Genomic DNA, 17153 nt, shown 5'->3' on the forward strand with positions numbered 1-17153 from the left:
TTACTTTTTTGTTACTTTTTTTATTATTATTTTTGGTTTAACTTCCTATTAAATTCCTATTATTTATTCTTTCATATACATGCATATAATATATATATATATATATATATATATATATACCAGTGTTATTTTAGTATTACTGATATATTAATATATTAATATAAAATTAAAATCTAATTTAAAATATTTATGATAACGCGTTATCGTAAATATTTTGAATTAGATTTTAATTTTATATTTTCTGTTTTTCCACTTTAATTTTCATTTTTGTAATTTTGTTGTGTATTTTTGATATTTTTTTAATCCCTATATAATTTTTATTATTTTTTATTTATTACTTTTAGTTTAATTTTAGTTAGTACTTTAATTAATACATGTTTACAAGTTAAATGAATCAAATTTTATTAAATGAAAAATATTGCTTTGGCACCTAACTGAAATAAAAGTTGACTATATTTTTGTTGTTTTTAACAAATTTCATTTTACTTTAATTTAATTACTCTTAATTTACCAAAATGTGAGTATTCTCCAAAAATGCTATTAATAATTTTTTGTTTCAGTAGTAAAATGTGCTGAAGTACCGCTATATTATGTTGTGTAGCAAGTTGGATGAGCTGTTGAGCAAGGCCATTCAGGAGGCGCGTCCTCTGAGAAAGATCCTCAAAGTCATGGCGGAATGGAAAGGCGATGCTGTCAATAACTACTAACCGCACCTATGATTGGACGATACAACAACATGTCATTTATAACCATGTAAATAGCAGTAATTTCAATCTGTTGAAAGAGATGTCTTTAGCAGCGGTCCTGGCTATCTTTTTTTTTTTTTTTTACCTCGGGATGCTCAGAAAGGAAGTCAGGTAGGAGGTAAACCTCAGCTAACAGCTCTACATAGTCATGGCAACGGACCAAGAAGAGGTTGGAGAGGATCTTCTCAACTGTTAGTTCCTCTAAAGCCTGTCTCTGTTCTGAGAGAAAAAAGCAAAGACAGATTATTAGATAATTATACATTTCGTGTCTCATAAATGAATTCAAATTTTCCTATAGAGCTCATAACGCATTTTTTTCTGAATATACACCCCCAGTCAAAAGTTGTTGAACAATGAGGTATTTAATGTTTTAAAGTCTCTTGTGCTCACCAAGCCTGCATTTATTTGATGCAAAGTAGCGCAAAAACAGTACAATTTCGAAATATTTTTACTATTTAAAATAACTGTTTTCTATTTTAATATATTTTAAAATGAAATGTATTCCTATGATTTCAAATCTGAATTTTTAGCATCATTACTCTATTCATGTGATCCTTCAGAAATCATTCTAATATTCTGATTTGATGCTCAAAAAAACATTTATTATTATTATGTTGAAAACAGCTGAGTAAAAATATTTTAGGTTTCTTTGATGAATAGAAAGTTCAGAAGAACAGCATTTATCTAAAAAATTCTATAATTTTTTTGCATAAGAAGTTAAGAAAAGATTATAAGAAAAATTATACTGACTCCCATCTTTTGAATGGTATAGTGTACAATGTTACAGAAGTACAGAAGAACTTTTTATTTCAGATAAATGCTGATATATATACCAGTGCTATTTTAGTATTATTGATATATGTTTACAGTTTTTGTAAATATTTTGAATTAGATTTTAATTTTATATTTTCTGTTTTCACTTTAATTTTCATTTTTGTAATTTTGTTAGTATATTTACAAGTTAATTCAATTACTAAAAGTTAACTTAAACAAAAATGAAAAATATTGCCTTGGCAATATAAAAGCTGAAATAAAAGTTTAACTTGTTTATATTTTTGTTGTTTTTAACAAATATTATTATTTCACATTAAATTACCAAAATGTAAGTATTCAGCAAAAATAAGTAATCAAATCTTACATATATCCTAATCAAATATCCTGATCAATAATAAATGCTAATCTTTGGATCTTTCTATTCATCTAAGAATCCTGAATAAATGTACTCGACTGTTTTAAATATTGATAATAATAATAATAATAAAAAAGTTTCTTGAACAGCAAATCATCATATTAGAATGATTTCTAAAGGTTCATGTGACACTGATGACTGGAGTAATGATGCTGAAAATTGAGCTTTGATCACAGGAATAAATTACATTTTAAAATAGAAAATGGTTATTGCAAATAGTAAAAATACTTCAAAGTTTTCCTGTTTTTGCTGTACTTTGGATCAAGTAAATGCATGCTTGGTGAGCAGAAGCGATTTCTTTAAAAATTACTGCTCAAAAACTTTTGAATGGTAGTGTATATACATTTAGACAGACCAACTTAGCATAGCTACTCATATTCAGACCTGTATCCTCTGCCAGGAGAGTGCAGTGCTGCACGGCTGCCTCTGCCATATCAGCTACCCGCTGCACTAAGAAACTCCCTTCTGTGTCTATATACAGTGCCTTTCCTCCCAAACCTCCAAAACACACAGGAATCTGCACATCCACAGCCAGCTGCATGCTTTAAAATGGAAAAAAAACATCTTAGGGCACACACCACTTTTGTCACATATTACCACATAGGATGCACTATACAATCTATAATCAATTTCCTCCCATACCACAGCTGAGTCTTTCCAACACCAGGGGCCCCGCAGATCTCGGTGGTCTTTCCCACAGACACACCCCCTCCGAGGGTATCATCCAGGGCCGAGCAGAATGTTACAATGCTCCCTTGAGCCTGCTCCTGGTGCAGGAGATCCAGAGCTGTTAGGCTCTCTGTTGCTGCCCTCTGTTGGTGAGGCTGGCCATCATCCCTCAACATCTGCAACACCTCCACTGCCTCCTCCTGTGATATACCTGCCTCTGTCAACGGATTTAACGTAATGTGCATTTCTAGTAATCTGTGACTCTTGTGAGGTGGTAAGAAAGGTACTTTTGTTCTATTTTCACATTCAAATACCTTTGCAGAGCTGGAGAGGACGCATGTCAGTCAAGTCTGACGCTACTTGGAAACCCGCATTGATGAGCTTTACCTTCACTGAGGGCGCCAGAGGGAGGCTAGGCACAGTCCTGTGCATTTTACTAGCGTTCACACTGATAAAGACCAGCTTGAAATGCCGTTTTAGACTCGTCGCTACTATGCCAGTTTAGGGCAGATGACAGCAAGTTCTTGCCATACTAAAAGATCCTTCTAAAAGTCACTCTTTGAAGGATTTACTATCGATAGATTGATTTTGTGAAATTAAAATGAGGTTTTAAAATGTAAGCATACGAGGACTTGTGTCTCTTCACATATTCCTTCCCTTTGATACTCCCTCCAAAACAAGAGACGACACTGAATGGGAAAATTCTCTTCAAAATAAAAGTCCCAAGACGCCATTGACACATTTTAGTTTACGAGTAACGTTACTAATGCTGACGAAAGTAGGCCACATGTACATTCCTCGTGTGGTTTCTGTAGTAAGGAAATGTATATATTCAATGTTTATTGGATAAAAAAAATGCTATAGTGATATAGTTACACTACCTGTCAAATGTTTTTGAACAGGAAGAGTTTTAATGTTTTTTAAAGAAGTCTCTTTTGCTTACCAAGCCTGCATTTATTTGATACAAAGAATAGCAAAAACAGCAAAATTGTGAAATAGTTTTACTATTTAAAATAACTGCTTACTATTTGAATATATTTTAAAATGTAATTTATTCCTGTGATCAAAACTGAATTTTTAAAATCATTTGTCCAGTCTTCAGTGTCACATGATCCTTCAGAAATCATTCTAATATGCTGATTTGCTGTTCAAAAACGTTGTATTATTATTATAATGTTAAAAAAAACTGAGTAAAAATATTTTAGGTTTCTTTGATGAATAAAAAGTTCAGAAGAACAGCATTTATCTGAAATATCTATCTTTTGTAACAATATATGTCTTTATCAACACTTTTGATCAATTTAAACCATCCTAAAGAAACATTCAAGAAACATTTATTATTATTATCAATATTTAAAACATTTGAGTACATTTTTCGGGATTCTTTGATGAATAGAACGATCCAAAATCAACATTTATTTGAAATTTAAAAACAAATACCTTTTTGAGAAATTAATACTTTTATTTAGCAAGGATTCTTTAAATTGATCAGAAGTGATTTATAATATCACAACAAAAAGTTTTTCTTAACTTTCTATTCAAGAAACCTGAAAAAACGGTTTTCAACATAAAAATAAATGTTTTTGAGCAGCAAATCAGAATATTAGAATGATTTCTGAAGGATCATGTGACTGGAGTAATGATGTTAAAAATTAAGCTTTGAAATCACAGGAATAAATTACATTTTAAAATATATTCAAATAGAAAACAGTTATTTTAAATAGTAAAAATATATATATATATATATATATTTTTTTTTTTTTTACTGTACTTTGGATTAAATAAATGCAGGCTTGGTGAGCAGAAGATACTTTAAATATGTAATACATTTTTCATTAAAAATGACTGGTGTATACATAGGGAAAATACGATTTTCATATTTTATATATATTTTTTTGCGATTTTCATAATTTTCGTATTAAATAATAATAATAATATTGACATTATTATAATAGTTATTGTTTTTTATTGTACTTGTTTATATACTTTATATATGACATATGCTTATGATTATATTTATTATTTGCATAATTCCAGTTACACTTTGTAAAGTGCCGTTGATTATATATCTAAATATTGCTTCATTATGCATATGATCATAATAAAAAGGAATGTTGACAAGTACATAGCAAATGCATTTTATCACCACTAATTCAGAAATTAGCCTAAGAAAACCATTATATCTTGCTAGCACGATCATTTCATACTGAGTTCTTACTCAGTAAAAAAAATTATTTTACCCCGTAAACAAAATGTGAACCAAGCACAGCGATTATTAAAACGCCAAACTGTACTGTCCCTTATCCCGCCCTGTACATCTGACGTGTGTTTACAAAACAAAAGCGCTCCTTTGCGAGAAAAATAAAGCGCATCGACATTTCGTACGTAAGGTAAACATGTTATATAAACGCCCTATAGACGCTTAAATTACCTTCGGTTTCCATAATTATATTGTTAAGTCGCTATTTTATTGTGGCCTGTTTGAGTCAGTCTGAAGTGGCGCAGCTCGGCGCTTTTAACAAGCAGAACAGCTGAATGTGTTTAGATCCGTCCGTGTCTATTTGACACAGTTGAGCTCAGATCAACAGATCATTCGAAAGACTTTTGGTTTTAATAACTGTAGCAGCTTATTGTAGACCATCATGAACTGTCGATCCGAAGTCCTGGAGGTGTCAGTGGAGGGCAGGCAGGTAGATGAGGCCATGCTGGCCCTCCTGCATACGATCCTCCTGCACCGCAGCACAGGTAAATTTCACTATAAGAAAGAAGGAACGTACTCCATCGGCACAGTGGGAACTCAAGATGTGGACTGCGACTTCATCGACTTCACATTCGTTCGAGTGTCTTCTGATGAGCTGGACAGGGTTATCAGGAAAGCTGTAGCCGAATTTAAGGTAACGTTAACGTAATCTGTTGGCTTTATTTTGACATTGTACCATGGTAAAGCTATGTTTTCCTGTGTTTGGTAGAGCTATAATACTCTTTGAAGTTACTTTGAGTACTATGGTATTACCTACTTAAAGGAGTAGTTCACTTTCAGAACAAAAATTTACAGATAATGTACTCACCCCCTTGTCATCCAAGATGTTCATGTCTTTCTTTCTTCAGTCGTAAGGAAATTATTTTTTTTTTTAGTAAAACATTTTAGGATTTCTCTCCATATAATGGACTTCTATGGTGCCCCAGAGTTTGAACTTCCAAAATGCAGTTTAAATGCAGCTTCAAAGGGCTCTAAATGATCCCAGCCGAGGAAGAAGGGTCTTATCTAGCGAAACGACCGGTTATTTTCTAAAAACATTTACAACTTATATACTTTTTAATCTCAAACGCTCGTCTTGCCGAGCTAGACAAGACAAGTATTTTGAGGTTAAAAAGTATATAAATTGTCTTTTTTTTTTTAAGAAAATAACCCATCGTTTTGCTAGATAAGACCCTTCTTTCCTCAGCTCAGATCGTTTAGAGTCCTTTGAAGCTGCATTTTGGAAGTTCAAACTCTGGGGCACCATAGAAGTCCATTATAAAGAGAGAAATCCTGAAATGTTTTCTTAAAAAAAAAAAACAGTTTCTTTACGACTGAAGAAAGAAAGACATGAACATCTTGGATGACAAGGGGGTGAGTAAATTATCTGTAATCTTTTGTTCTGAAACACTTTTTGGCGAATTTACTCACCCTTGACATTGTTTTTTCAGAGTTATATTAAAAATGTCCTTGCTCATTTAAGCTTTATAATGGCAGTGAATGGCTGTTGAGATTTTAAGTCCAATTATAGTGCATCCATCCATCATAAAAATTGCTTCACACAGCTCCAGGGGGTTAATAAATGTTTTCTGAAGTGATTTGATGCGTTTGTGACAGAATGTCCATATTTAAAACTGTATAAACCGTAATCTCTAGCTTTCAGTAACTGTCGTACGTGTGTTCATGAGAGAGTGGCATTCCAGCGGATAATGCAGGTGACCATGGAAGTATAGCAGAGAGAGCAAAACAAAACACCAGTCATGAATTAGAAGTACAAAACAAAGATTTGTAAAGAAAAATGTCTGAGGATTTTGGGTAGCAGTGATTGTTGCATTCCTACACGTTTTATAACCACAACCTTATTTCTACCTAGGATGCTCTTGGTAATTCTGGGAGCGATGGCATGGGTCAGATCTCTTTGGAGTTCTACCAGAAGAAGAAGTCCCGCTGGCCCTTTTCAGACGAATGCATCCCGTGGGAGGTCTGGAGCATCAAGGTGAACGTGGTGAATCTGGCCAACGAACAGGAGCGTCAGATCTGCAGGGAGAAGGTTGGTGAGAAGCTCGGCGAGAAAGTCATCAACGTCGTGGAGGTCATTAACCGTCACGAGTATCTTCCCAAGATGCCCACACAATCGGAGGTGGACAATGTGTTCGATACGAGTTTGAAAGACGTCCAGCCGTATCTGTACAAGATCACGTACCAGATCACTGACTCTCTGGGCACGTCAGTGAGCACTACCATGAGGAGGCTGATCAAAGACACGCTGGCATTGTGAAGGACAGATGCTTCTTGGACATTCATCATGATCTTGTGAAAATAGAAAATCACATTACATTGTTCCTGAATGGGACTTAAAATAAATTCACTACACTTTCCTTGTATAATAATGATCTTTACATCAACTAATTCAAGCAAGAATATTATTCAGTTACTTTTTGTTTTTTTTTAAATAAAATCTAATTATGTCCCCTAAATTATATCATATTGTTGTCCTTCGCAATATGTTTGTCTGAAATTTTATTACCCTTGATAAACGTAAGTTTAAGGACCATGTGCGTTTATGTGAGAACAAATTTAAAATGTTTTATAAATGTCAGCTTAAAGTTAAATCAACTTAAGTCATTTCAACTCACAAGTTAAATCAACTCATTTATATTGCAAGAAGTTCAAATGACTTGTAGTTTTAAGCTGATTTAACTTAAAATTTTAGAGCAGCTGCTGAAATTAGGTTTTTAAGTTGAATCTGGTGAAAACTTTTTAGTGTATAAATCGTCAAGGTTTTATGACATTAAATGTTTATATAAAAAAAAAAAACGAATTGGAGTAGAAATATAATTATGTATAGAGCCTAAGCTTTATTATTATTATTACAAAAACTTAATTGAGTGTAATTTAAGCGTTTGTATACAAATCAGTTAATTTTAACCTTTAATATTATAGTAAGGTAGTACCAACTGACTCTCATGAATATTTCACAGCATTAGGTGGGAGATTTCTTTTCCTTGAGAAATTTGGCACGCACTGTACCTGACATATATCCAAAATCGTGAACTTTGTGTCACAGTTAAGTATTCTTACTTTACACAACTTTTTGTAAGTGACACGGTCTCCAAATCAGAACCCAAACCCAGTATTGCACATTATTGATATTTATTTTAGAAAGCAAGCACAGAAAACAGTAGAAAATGCTTTAACACAAAAACTGATACAGTTTTTAAAGCCACATTAGAACAATTCAAGTGCTTACAAATATTAGTTATTGCAGTGATACCACAGGAATACCAAAAAAGATACACTTTTCTTAAAACCGAGAAAATGTTGTATGTGTTCTACAAACAAAGACCATAAAAATGTGTTTTTGAGGATTAAATGTTCTGTTCGGTCATCCCTGTTCATTCAATGTCATACAATCTTCCAGTAAACCATATTAAGAAGTTTGTCAATTACTGAAATAATCATTTTATCATCAGGACACATTGATCTGCTGATAATATAGTTTAACTCCTAACTCAAAACAAGATGTCATGTAATACTGAGAACAAAAGTTAATGCAAACTAAATCAGGTACTTCTATCCTGAGTAATAGGCAACTTGTTCATTAATCAATACCTTCAGGGGGCGAAAATAAGATAAATAGGAATGTATTTTATCCATCAAAATATAGACAGTAGCTGATGGAAAATGCAAAGAGCAAGCAACATATTTAGATTTTGTGCTCAACAAAGGCCACAAGCTTGCGAAGCCAAACATCCCCTAATGTAAGGGAAGAAGACTTTTCCGTAATTGGTTAATATTTCAAACACTTGCTAAATATGAGGAAAGGAATGAGATTACTGTTTTGTGCTTTAACATTTTAGAGTGAAGATCTTCTCTGGGTCATACTGTCACAGAAAAGGTCCACTGAACATTGGGAATGTCCAACCATTCATCGTCATTGCATCAAGACTTCATTAATCACTGAGTACTGAGTTCTGGTAAGTTGAGCTTACACTATGGTCGAGCTCACAATGTACTGATACAGTACTGATACAGTGTGAAAATCTACTCGAACTTCATCTCTACACATTTATGAGAAGTAATTCCCACATATACTGCATGTCCTGTACAACAAAAGTATTAGAAGATCCACATCGCAGGCACACACTAAACTGCTTAAACAATGTCACTCCAAACCTGCTATTTGTACATATATAAAGCCTTCTATTTGTTCAATACAATCACTGAATATTAACCACAACCTCTAAACAAAAATACCATGTAAGTCTACATAACTGGCAAAAACACATTAACAGAATACTCTTAAAATGAAAAATGTCCTAGCAATGTCGAAATTAAATAGAAACGTTTTCCTCACCTCTATCAATGTTCACAAAGTTTATTGTATAGTTGATGTCTACTATTTTAGTCTGCTTAAGGTATGGTTTTATACATCTTAAATCAAGTTGTGAATTCTCTTAAATAACCAAAGTAACAATTTAAGATTAATAGCTGTAACAACATAAGCAGGGCTGAATTGGGCATTCCTAGAACACCTTTTCTTATTTCTCCTTAACTTAAACAGGGCATAAATAAACTTAAAGCTATCATTTTAGGCCAGAAAAGAGCGAATTAATGTCTATTAATGCCCTTTCTACACCAGCCTGTGCTTTTTATAAAGAGCAATGTTTATTTGGAATTGCTTGAAAGTGCTAAATAACAGCATAAAGGCCACTAAAATAAGTCTTCTGCGTAACAATCCAAGAGAAAATTTACTTTTTTTTTTATTTATTTTTTTTTTTGTTTGAAAGTACTTTAGAAGAGTTCCTAAAGGTGAATGAAATCAGTTTCGTCTATAACAGTCTTTCCTGATCACTGAAAAGTTAAAACTTAAAAAATAATACAGGAAAACAAATTTATAATTTGAGCAACTCTTGGCATGCAATCCAAGATGCTCTGAATACTGTTTATAGAAATAAGGTACATTAAGTATGATCAAATGCTATTAATAAATCCCTGGGTTTCGTCTGCAAGTGCTTCCCAAAGTAAATCACGTGACAAGGTCCAAGTTAGTCGACTTTAATGTTTAGGGCTACATGTGCAACTCTGCGCTCTTACGTATGGCTCTGCTCGTGACTCCAGAGACTGAAAGCCGTCTTAAAAGTCCGGTGGCAGAATTTGCACATGTACTGCCTTTTAAAGGTGAGCGCAGAGAGAGTCGGGGCGTGGTAAAATAGCGTGTCGGATTCCTGAGGGGTGATCGTTTTGTCTGTGCTGTCGGACTTGGCGAGGGATTGTTCCCTAGGCTCGTCGTCACCAGTTTTGTCCTGCTCTGGCTTCTTGAGTTTGGTTGACGGCGACGTGGAGCCTCTAGGTTCCTCTGCCGAGGCGTCCACCCCAGAACGGGTCGCTTTGAGCGGAGGTTCTTGAGAACTAGGAGGCTCTGGGATGGAAATCGTGAGAGGTGGAGAAGGAGACGGAGAAGACTGAAGCCTGTCGATGTCTCTCATCCCTGGTTCTTCAGATGTGGTCATGTGGGACTGGTAGTGGCTCCAAAGGCGGAAGTTGGTCCTGAATGCTTTGTGGCATATGTGGCAGATGAAGGGTTTGATGTGGCAAAGCAGTTCTTGATGTCGCTCCAGGTCTTTGTGAGTGCTGAAAAGCTTCCCGCATTTCTCACAAGGCCAAACACCCGGTTCCTCAGACCCAACAGAAGAGGTGCTCATGCCATCCTTGCCTGATACTGCTTCCTCTTGAGGTTCCTCTTTAACCTGCAGCTCCCCTTGACCATGAGCACTCAAGTCCTCTGGGACATAAGACGATGAGTCTTCAGAATCATACATGGGTGGAACCGATGAGTCACTGTACACTCCTTCCTCCCTGGAGTCACGTATCGACTCGTGAGAAGAAGGAGGAACTCCTAGAACGTTGGCTGATTCGTCATGATTGCTCTCCTGAAGACCAAGAGTCAACTGTTCCTTCACACTCATCATATTGTGATTGTGAACCTCCACCTGATGACGCCATATACTGAAAGACGATTTAAACGTGCGCATACATTCAAGGCACGTTAGCTTTTTGTACTTGCAGTGAGCTTCGTGATCTTTCTTGACGACTGTGTTGGAGAACCGAAGTCCACAGTATGGGCAGACCGTAGCATACCTGCAGGCTCTCTCGTGGTCTTCTAATTCAGTCAAAGAGGGGAGTTTCTCATTGCAGAGCCGGCAAGAAAATACATCCTTATCTTGGTTTTCTTTAAGATGTGTCTGCTGCTGCTGCTGCTTGTATTGAAGGTCTCTTTCGGCATCCGTGTCGAGGTTAGCTGGCTCGGTAGAGTGTCCTTTCATATGTAGTTTCAAGTGCGATTGAAAGAAGAACATTTTGCCACAGTAAGGGCATCCGTATGACCTTGATCGCCTGTTTTTCCTCCCGAAGGGTTGCGACTGCAAGCCTTGCTTGGATCTCCGGAGCTTCATAATCAAGGCCTTCTTTATCTCCCGCTCTCGAACGATATCAATTAACTTCCTCTGAAATTTCTCATCCAGGACAGAATAGGAACTAGAAGACGGTGCGGGATTTTGCACCACGCCGTGTTGGGTTTGGCAGTGAGTCCATACTTTGAAATTTGTGTGGAAGCGTTTGTGGCAGATATCGCAAGCATACGGCTTCTCTGGGTTGTGGTACATATTCACATGCCGATACAGACCTGCATTGGACCTGAAAACCTTCAGGCAGTTCCAGCACTTAAACATCTTGTTTGGCCGAAGTTCTCCAGGTTCTTCATTACTATTTTCCATGTTGGAATTGTAAGGTACCTCATCATATGTGCTTTCCTGATGCAACAGATGATGCTCATTAACAGGCCTAGATCTTTTAAAGGCCATATAACTACTGTCTATTTTAGTCTTCCTCTTCATCGAGGGAGTGAAGTACCCTCTCGGACCTTCATCATAGTTTGCCTGAAAGTCTTTGAAATTTACCGGCAGGTTGTCTCCAACAGTAATGCGAACAATTTCTGTAGGGTCTGCAAGGGGACTGCTAGGCTCCGCTTTAATTCTGAGTGGAGTTGTTTGAGTGCCTTCCGACTCGTATGCATTTCGTTTTCTCGACCTAAGAAGAAGTGGTATATCTTTTGACACACAATCTTCATTTTCAGGGGATGGTGACCTTGCTGTTGTGGTAATCAACTTGACTACGGATTGTTCTCGACTTTGTGAGTCCTTCAGCTCCAGAGCTGGAGAAAAAACAGGAACGGGACTGTCCATCGACAGTGATCTGCGTAGCAAACTTTTAATAAGTGGCCCGCTTCGGTCTACGGTTTGGTTGCGTGGACCTTGATGCTCACCGACTGGTCTGGAATCATGTGATGCTTCCATTCTTCCATCAGTTTGATCTGATTGTAGACTAGCATGCTGTACAGACTCACTGAATGACACTGAGGAGGTTAGTTGCGGCCTCATAGATGGCGATCGGTATTCAGTTCGACGCCTCAGTATGGATGTTGGTGAGGAAATGATCGATCTGCAATTGCCTTCTTCTGTGTTTTTATTTGAGCTTCTGCTGTTGGAGGTACTGTTTGACTCTTTTTCATTTGGTCTGATGTGTCCTGAGGATTGGCTCTGATTACTAAAATCGTGTGTGAGCGAGGGTGGCACTGTGGCCTGTTTAAACGGTTTTCCCTGATGAGTTGAACTTTTCCTCTGAAACACATCCATGCCAGGCTGCTCACCCTGATGCACAATTACACTTCTTTTTTGAAAAGCGGCGTCCTCCTCCTCAGACGTCCGTTTTCTTGACACGGAGTATGACGCCTGAGGTCTTACAGACATGATGTTGGTTAGAAAGGGAATGCCCAGGCTATATCCCAGCTCCTGTATAGCTGCCAGGCTGCATTTCTCCACAAACAGAGATGATGAGTAGATGTAGTTCAGCACAATCTCGAATGCATCAGGCTCACAGAAGTCAAGATGAACAATGGAGCGGTTCTCTGAGTCCCTTCTGGAGAACACAGACTGGAAATATTCACTGCATGCTGCAAGGACGCTTTTATGGGCCTGGTACTGTTGATCACCCACTAATAAAACGACGTCACAGAGCTGGCCCTTCGACCGCTGCTCGTTGAGGACACCCAGCAGCGAAATACCATGGGAAGGGTTGTAGTAGTGCCCCAGGCTCTCCATTTTGGCTTTGAAGGGGAGTAAAAGAAAACACAAATTTAGCGACATTGAAAAGTCATTACAACAGTGATTTTAAATTAGCTACACTACCAGTCCAAAGTTTTTGAATGGTAAGACTTTTAATGATTTTTAAAGAAAGAGACTTGAAAAATTCTACTCAGCTGTTTTCAACATAATAATAAATGTTTTTTGAGCAGCAAATCAGAATATTAGATATTAGATTAGATTATGATTTATTAAGGATCATGTGACTGGAGCTGAACATTCAGCTTTGAAATCACAGGAATAAATTACATTTTTAAAACATATTCAAATAAAAAAACTGTTATTTTAAATAAAAAATATTTAAAGATTTTACTGTTTTTGCTGTACGTTGGATCAAATAAATGCAAGCTTGGTGAGCAGAAGAGACTTTTCTAAAAAGGATTAAAAATCTTACTGCTCAAAAACGTTTGACTGGTAGTGTACATAAAAATAATCTTGGTAACACTTTACACAAATGTCAATTCGTTAACATTACTTAATGCATAAGGTATCATGAACTAGAAGTAAACAAAATGTTCAGCACTTTCATGTTTGTTCATAATACATTAACAAATGTTAATTTATACTATTTGAAATGTTAAAAATATATTTGAAAATTACTCACTGCATTATATAATGCTAAAATTAAAAGCTTATACAGCAAAATGCTGACAAATGCTAACATAGGCACACAACATGTAAGCTGACATCATTTGTCACTCTCAAACAAATATATATTTCCAAGATTACAGTTATTGCAACATCTGAACAGATACAATTGTTTATTTTAATATGCTTTAATAATGGGGCAGTGTAAAATAAAACATAACATTAATGTGACACATTTATTCATACATTTAAAAATAAAACTGTCACATATCAGTAAACTATAAATCATGAAAGCAAACAAAAGTTGATATTTAAAATGTTCAAATTAGTTATGCAAAGCTAGCTGCTCAATAACATGTCACTGTAGAATTATAATACGCAAATAAATATGATAAATGCAGCAAGCGGGCCTACCCAGCGTCTACGCATGCGTACAGCGAGCGCTGATTACATCATGTCTAACGTTAGTTACAGTTGGTTTTACGCTGTCTAGAGAGACTATTCGCTCATGAAAGCGAGGTGTGAGTATGTTTATATTTCAACTGAAATGATTTCGCTGCATATTCCTTCCTCTTCATCTAAAGCTCTATTTCAAATAAAAACATGTGTTGATTCACCGTTACCAAACTGTGACCATATTAGCAAACAAGTCACAAAATACAGGCAACTGGTTGCGTTTCTCCACTCCACTGTTCACAAGATATGAAACCAAACGCTTAGAACACGCGTCTGCGCACACACAGTCTCTCCTGTCACCGACTGCGCAGACGTCGCATCCTGCACAACAGGCTGAGAGCAGCCGCTTATGTCAGGGAAGAGAGAGAGAGCGCGAGAAAATCTCCTCGGCGTTACGTCAGGAAAGCCTGGTTTTACCAAAACAACGTTGAACTACCTCAATTAGACGACGAAATAAAGTTGTTCAGGATTTCAACTCACCCTAGTTTGGTGGCTTTGGATGCCCCGGAGCTCCGACACTGGACTTTGTTTCAGAGTTGCGTTGAGCATGAAGCAGTCGTGATTCCATCCATCTTGTATTTGACGTCATCCCACTCTAGGGATGAGGTCATCGCTAAGAACGCTCGTCACGTGTACCGCTCTCCGATTGGCTGCTGTATGAGCTGTGGGCGTTCACGGAGGAAATGAGCGGAGGATGACGGACTGATAAACAGTCGAGATGAGTTCGCACGTATGCGCACATTAGTTAAAGAGACTGGAGGCTTTCGGTTATTTAGCGTACATACAGAAATCAGTTCTTCTAAAGAAAATGTTGTCTTTTTTCCTGCAAGTATGTATTATTGAATTCACATTACTTGAATTATACAAAAACTGTTAAGTGCTGAAAAAAAGTAAAATGTTTACCTTAATTTTTATATCTTTATTTATTCGTTGCACACTGTTTATGGACATTGTATAAAAAAAATAAGATAATTTACAGATAATGTGCTCACCCCCTTGTCATCCAAGATGTTCATGTCTTTCTTTCCTCAGTTGTAAGGAAATTATGTTTTTTGAGTAAAACATTTCAGGATTTCTCTCCATATAATGGACTTCTATGGTGCCCCCGAGTTTGAACTTCCAAAATGCAGCTTCAAAGGACTCTAAATGATCCCAGTCGAGGAAAAAGGGTCTTATCTAGCAAAATGATGGGTTATTTTCTTTAAAAAAATGACAATTTATATACTTTTTAACCTCAAATGCTCGTCTTGTCTAGCTCGGCAAGAAGAGCGTTTGAGATTAAAAAGTATATAACTTGTACATGTTTTTGGAAAATAACCGATCATTTCGCTAGATAAGACCTTTCTTCCTCGGCTAGGATAATTTAAAGCCCTTTGAAGCTGCATTTAAACTGCACTTTGGAAGTTCAAACTTGGGGGCACCATAAAAGTCCATTATATGGAGAGAAATCCTAAAATGTTTTCCTCAAAAAACACCATTTCTTAAGACTGAAGAAAGAAAGACATGAACATTTTGGATGACAAAGGGGCGAGTACATTATCTGTAAATTCTTGTTTTGAAAGTGAACTACTCCTTTAATGGCGATACTAGGATGTAAACAACAGCCTACATTGAATACAGCTGAATATGTTCTTCTACTAATTTATTCTGTCTAAACCATGGAAAAACCATGTGGAAGCTGCTAAATCATATAGGTAAGGATTTAGTAAACAGAAAAGGGCGCAATATTTCGGCAAACTAAAGTTAATAGGTGGTAAAGATACGTACAAGCAGTATTAATTACGATATTATCTTAATATTTCACCTATACCTGACCGGAAATGATAAGCACAAACATGAATGTTGCCAAGATTCTTGCCCTGGAAATCCTGGTTCAGTCTGGCCAACCACAAATATCTTTTGCTAGTTTTTTTGCACTCTTCTCTTTGATTTGTTGTAACTTTTGGCAGTCTCTAGTACTCCAAATGTTTTTCCTGGTCTGACCGAATAGTACAGCCCCAAACATGACAATAAGTGATTGAATTAATTATCTAATAATAATATTTTGCAATTTTAAGTTGCAGCATATCTAAATAACTGCACTGCATTCTTTTGAATTATGCTCAAAGTTCCTTATATGATGTATTTTTGTGATACAAAATTCTCTATATGATGCACGCTGATTAACTAATTACACATAATTCTAGAAGATCTGGGTTCCCTTTCCCTCTGAAACTAATTAAAGTGACACGCTTAATAAGGTTTGTCACAGAGTCACGGGACGTCGTACTCATTATATCTTCCTAAGGGAGAGCTAAATTGTTTACTTGTACACACAAGCCAAGTTAACTCATATGAAAGTGAAATTACATGAAGCATGTTTCAACACTGTCACTTTTTTTAAACATGATGCTTTATATTCAGGGTTCCCACTGTCAAGAAAAACATGGACCTATCAGAATTTTAAATGTTTTACTTTAATTGTGATTAAAGGTTAAGTTTCTTCAAATCGTTCAAATACACTACCTGTCAAAAGATTTGTTTATGTTTTTTAAAGATGTCTTTTCTTTTCACCAAGCCTGCATTTATTTGATTCAAAGTACAGAAAAAAATGTATAAAAAAATAAATAAAAACTATTTAAAATAACAGGTTTCTATTTAAATATATTTTAAAATGTCATTTATTCCTGTGATTTCAAAGCTGATTTTTTAGCATCATTACTCCAGTCACATGATCCTTCAGAAATCATTCTAATATTCAGATTTGCTACATTTACAATAAACATGTATTACTATTACTATGTTGAAAACAGCTGAGCAGAATTTTTTTGTCTGAAATTTGTCTGAAACAGAAATCTTTTGTAACATTATAGATGTCTTTATCATCAGCTTTAATCACTTAACGCATCCTTCATAAATAAAGGTATTTATTTCTATAAATTTTCTTCCAAAAACATTATATATATATATATATAGTGTATAATGTTGCAAAAGCTTTTTATTTCAGATAAATGCTGATCTTTGGATCTTTCTATCCATCAAAGAATCTGAAAACTTTTAAATAGTAATAATAATAACAATAAAAA

At 35.7% G+C, this 17153-nt stretch overlaps 3 protein-coding genes across 3 annotated transcripts in view; 1 reads left to right on the forward strand and 2 right to left on the reverse strand.

Moving 5' to 3' along the window:
- Positions 1 to 3251, reverse strand: part of rad51c (RAD51 paralog C) — a 7160-nt gene extending 3909 nt beyond the window's left edge. The window contains exons 1-5 of the mRNA XM_073830129.1: positions 2919 to 3251; positions 2578 to 2821; positions 2320 to 2477; positions 832 to 965; positions 582 to 713 (exon numbers count right to left, since the gene is read on the reverse strand). Of these exons, the coding sequence (XP_073686230.1) occupies positions 582 to 713; positions 832 to 965; positions 2320 to 2477; positions 2578 to 2821; positions 2919 to 3036 (786 nt within the window). The 5' untranslated portion in view covers positions 3037 to 3251. The remainder of the gene's footprint in view (positions 1 to 581; positions 714 to 831; positions 966 to 2319; positions 2478 to 2577; positions 2822 to 2918) is intronic.
- Positions 3252 to 4922: 1671 nt separating this feature from the next.
- Positions 4923 to 7323, forward strand: atg101 (autophagy related 101). Its single transcript, XM_073830091.1, has 2 exons — positions 4923 to 5498; positions 6717 to 7323. Exons 1-2 carry the CDS (start codon positions 5247 to 5249, stop codon positions 7119 to 7121), a joined length of 657 nt encoding a protein of 218 aa, XP_073686192.1. The 5' UTR covers positions 4923 to 5246; the 3' UTR covers positions 7122 to 7323.
- Positions 7324 to 7979: 656 nt separating this feature from the next.
- Positions 7980 to 14657, reverse strand: zbtb21 (zinc finger and BTB domain containing 21). Its single transcript, XM_073829449.1, has 2 exons — positions 14569 to 14657; positions 7980 to 13007 (listed from the first exon to the last, which is right to left on the reverse strand). The coding sequence occupies exon 2, from the start codon at positions 13000 to 13002 to the stop codon at positions 9937 to 9939; it is 3066 nt and encodes a 1021-aa protein (XP_073685550.1). The 5' UTR covers positions 13003 to 13007; positions 14569 to 14657; the 3' UTR covers positions 7980 to 9936.
- Between the last annotated feature and the right edge of the window lie 2496 nt (positions 14658 to 17153).

The sequence above is a fragment of the Garra rufa genome, chromosome 23, assembly GCF_049309525.1.
Source record: "Garra rufa chromosome 23, GarRuf1.0, whole genome shotgun sequence".
Taxonomy (NCBI): domain Eukaryota; kingdom Metazoa; phylum Chordata; class Actinopteri; order Cypriniformes; family Cyprinidae; genus Garra; species Garra rufa.

Coding starts and splice junctions, on each gene's coding strand:
- atg101 (XM_073830091.1), top strand. CDS start 5,247: ATGAACTGTCGATCCGAAGTCCTGGAGGTGTCAGTGGAGGGCAGGCAG. Junction 5,499..6,716: donor AAGCTGTAGCCGAATTTAAG/GTAACGTTAACG, acceptor ATTTCTACCTAG/GATGCTCTTGGTAATTCTGG.
- zbtb21 (XM_073829449.1), bottom strand. CDS start 13,002: ATGGAGAGCCTGGGGCACTACTACAACCCTTCCCATGGTATTTCGCTG.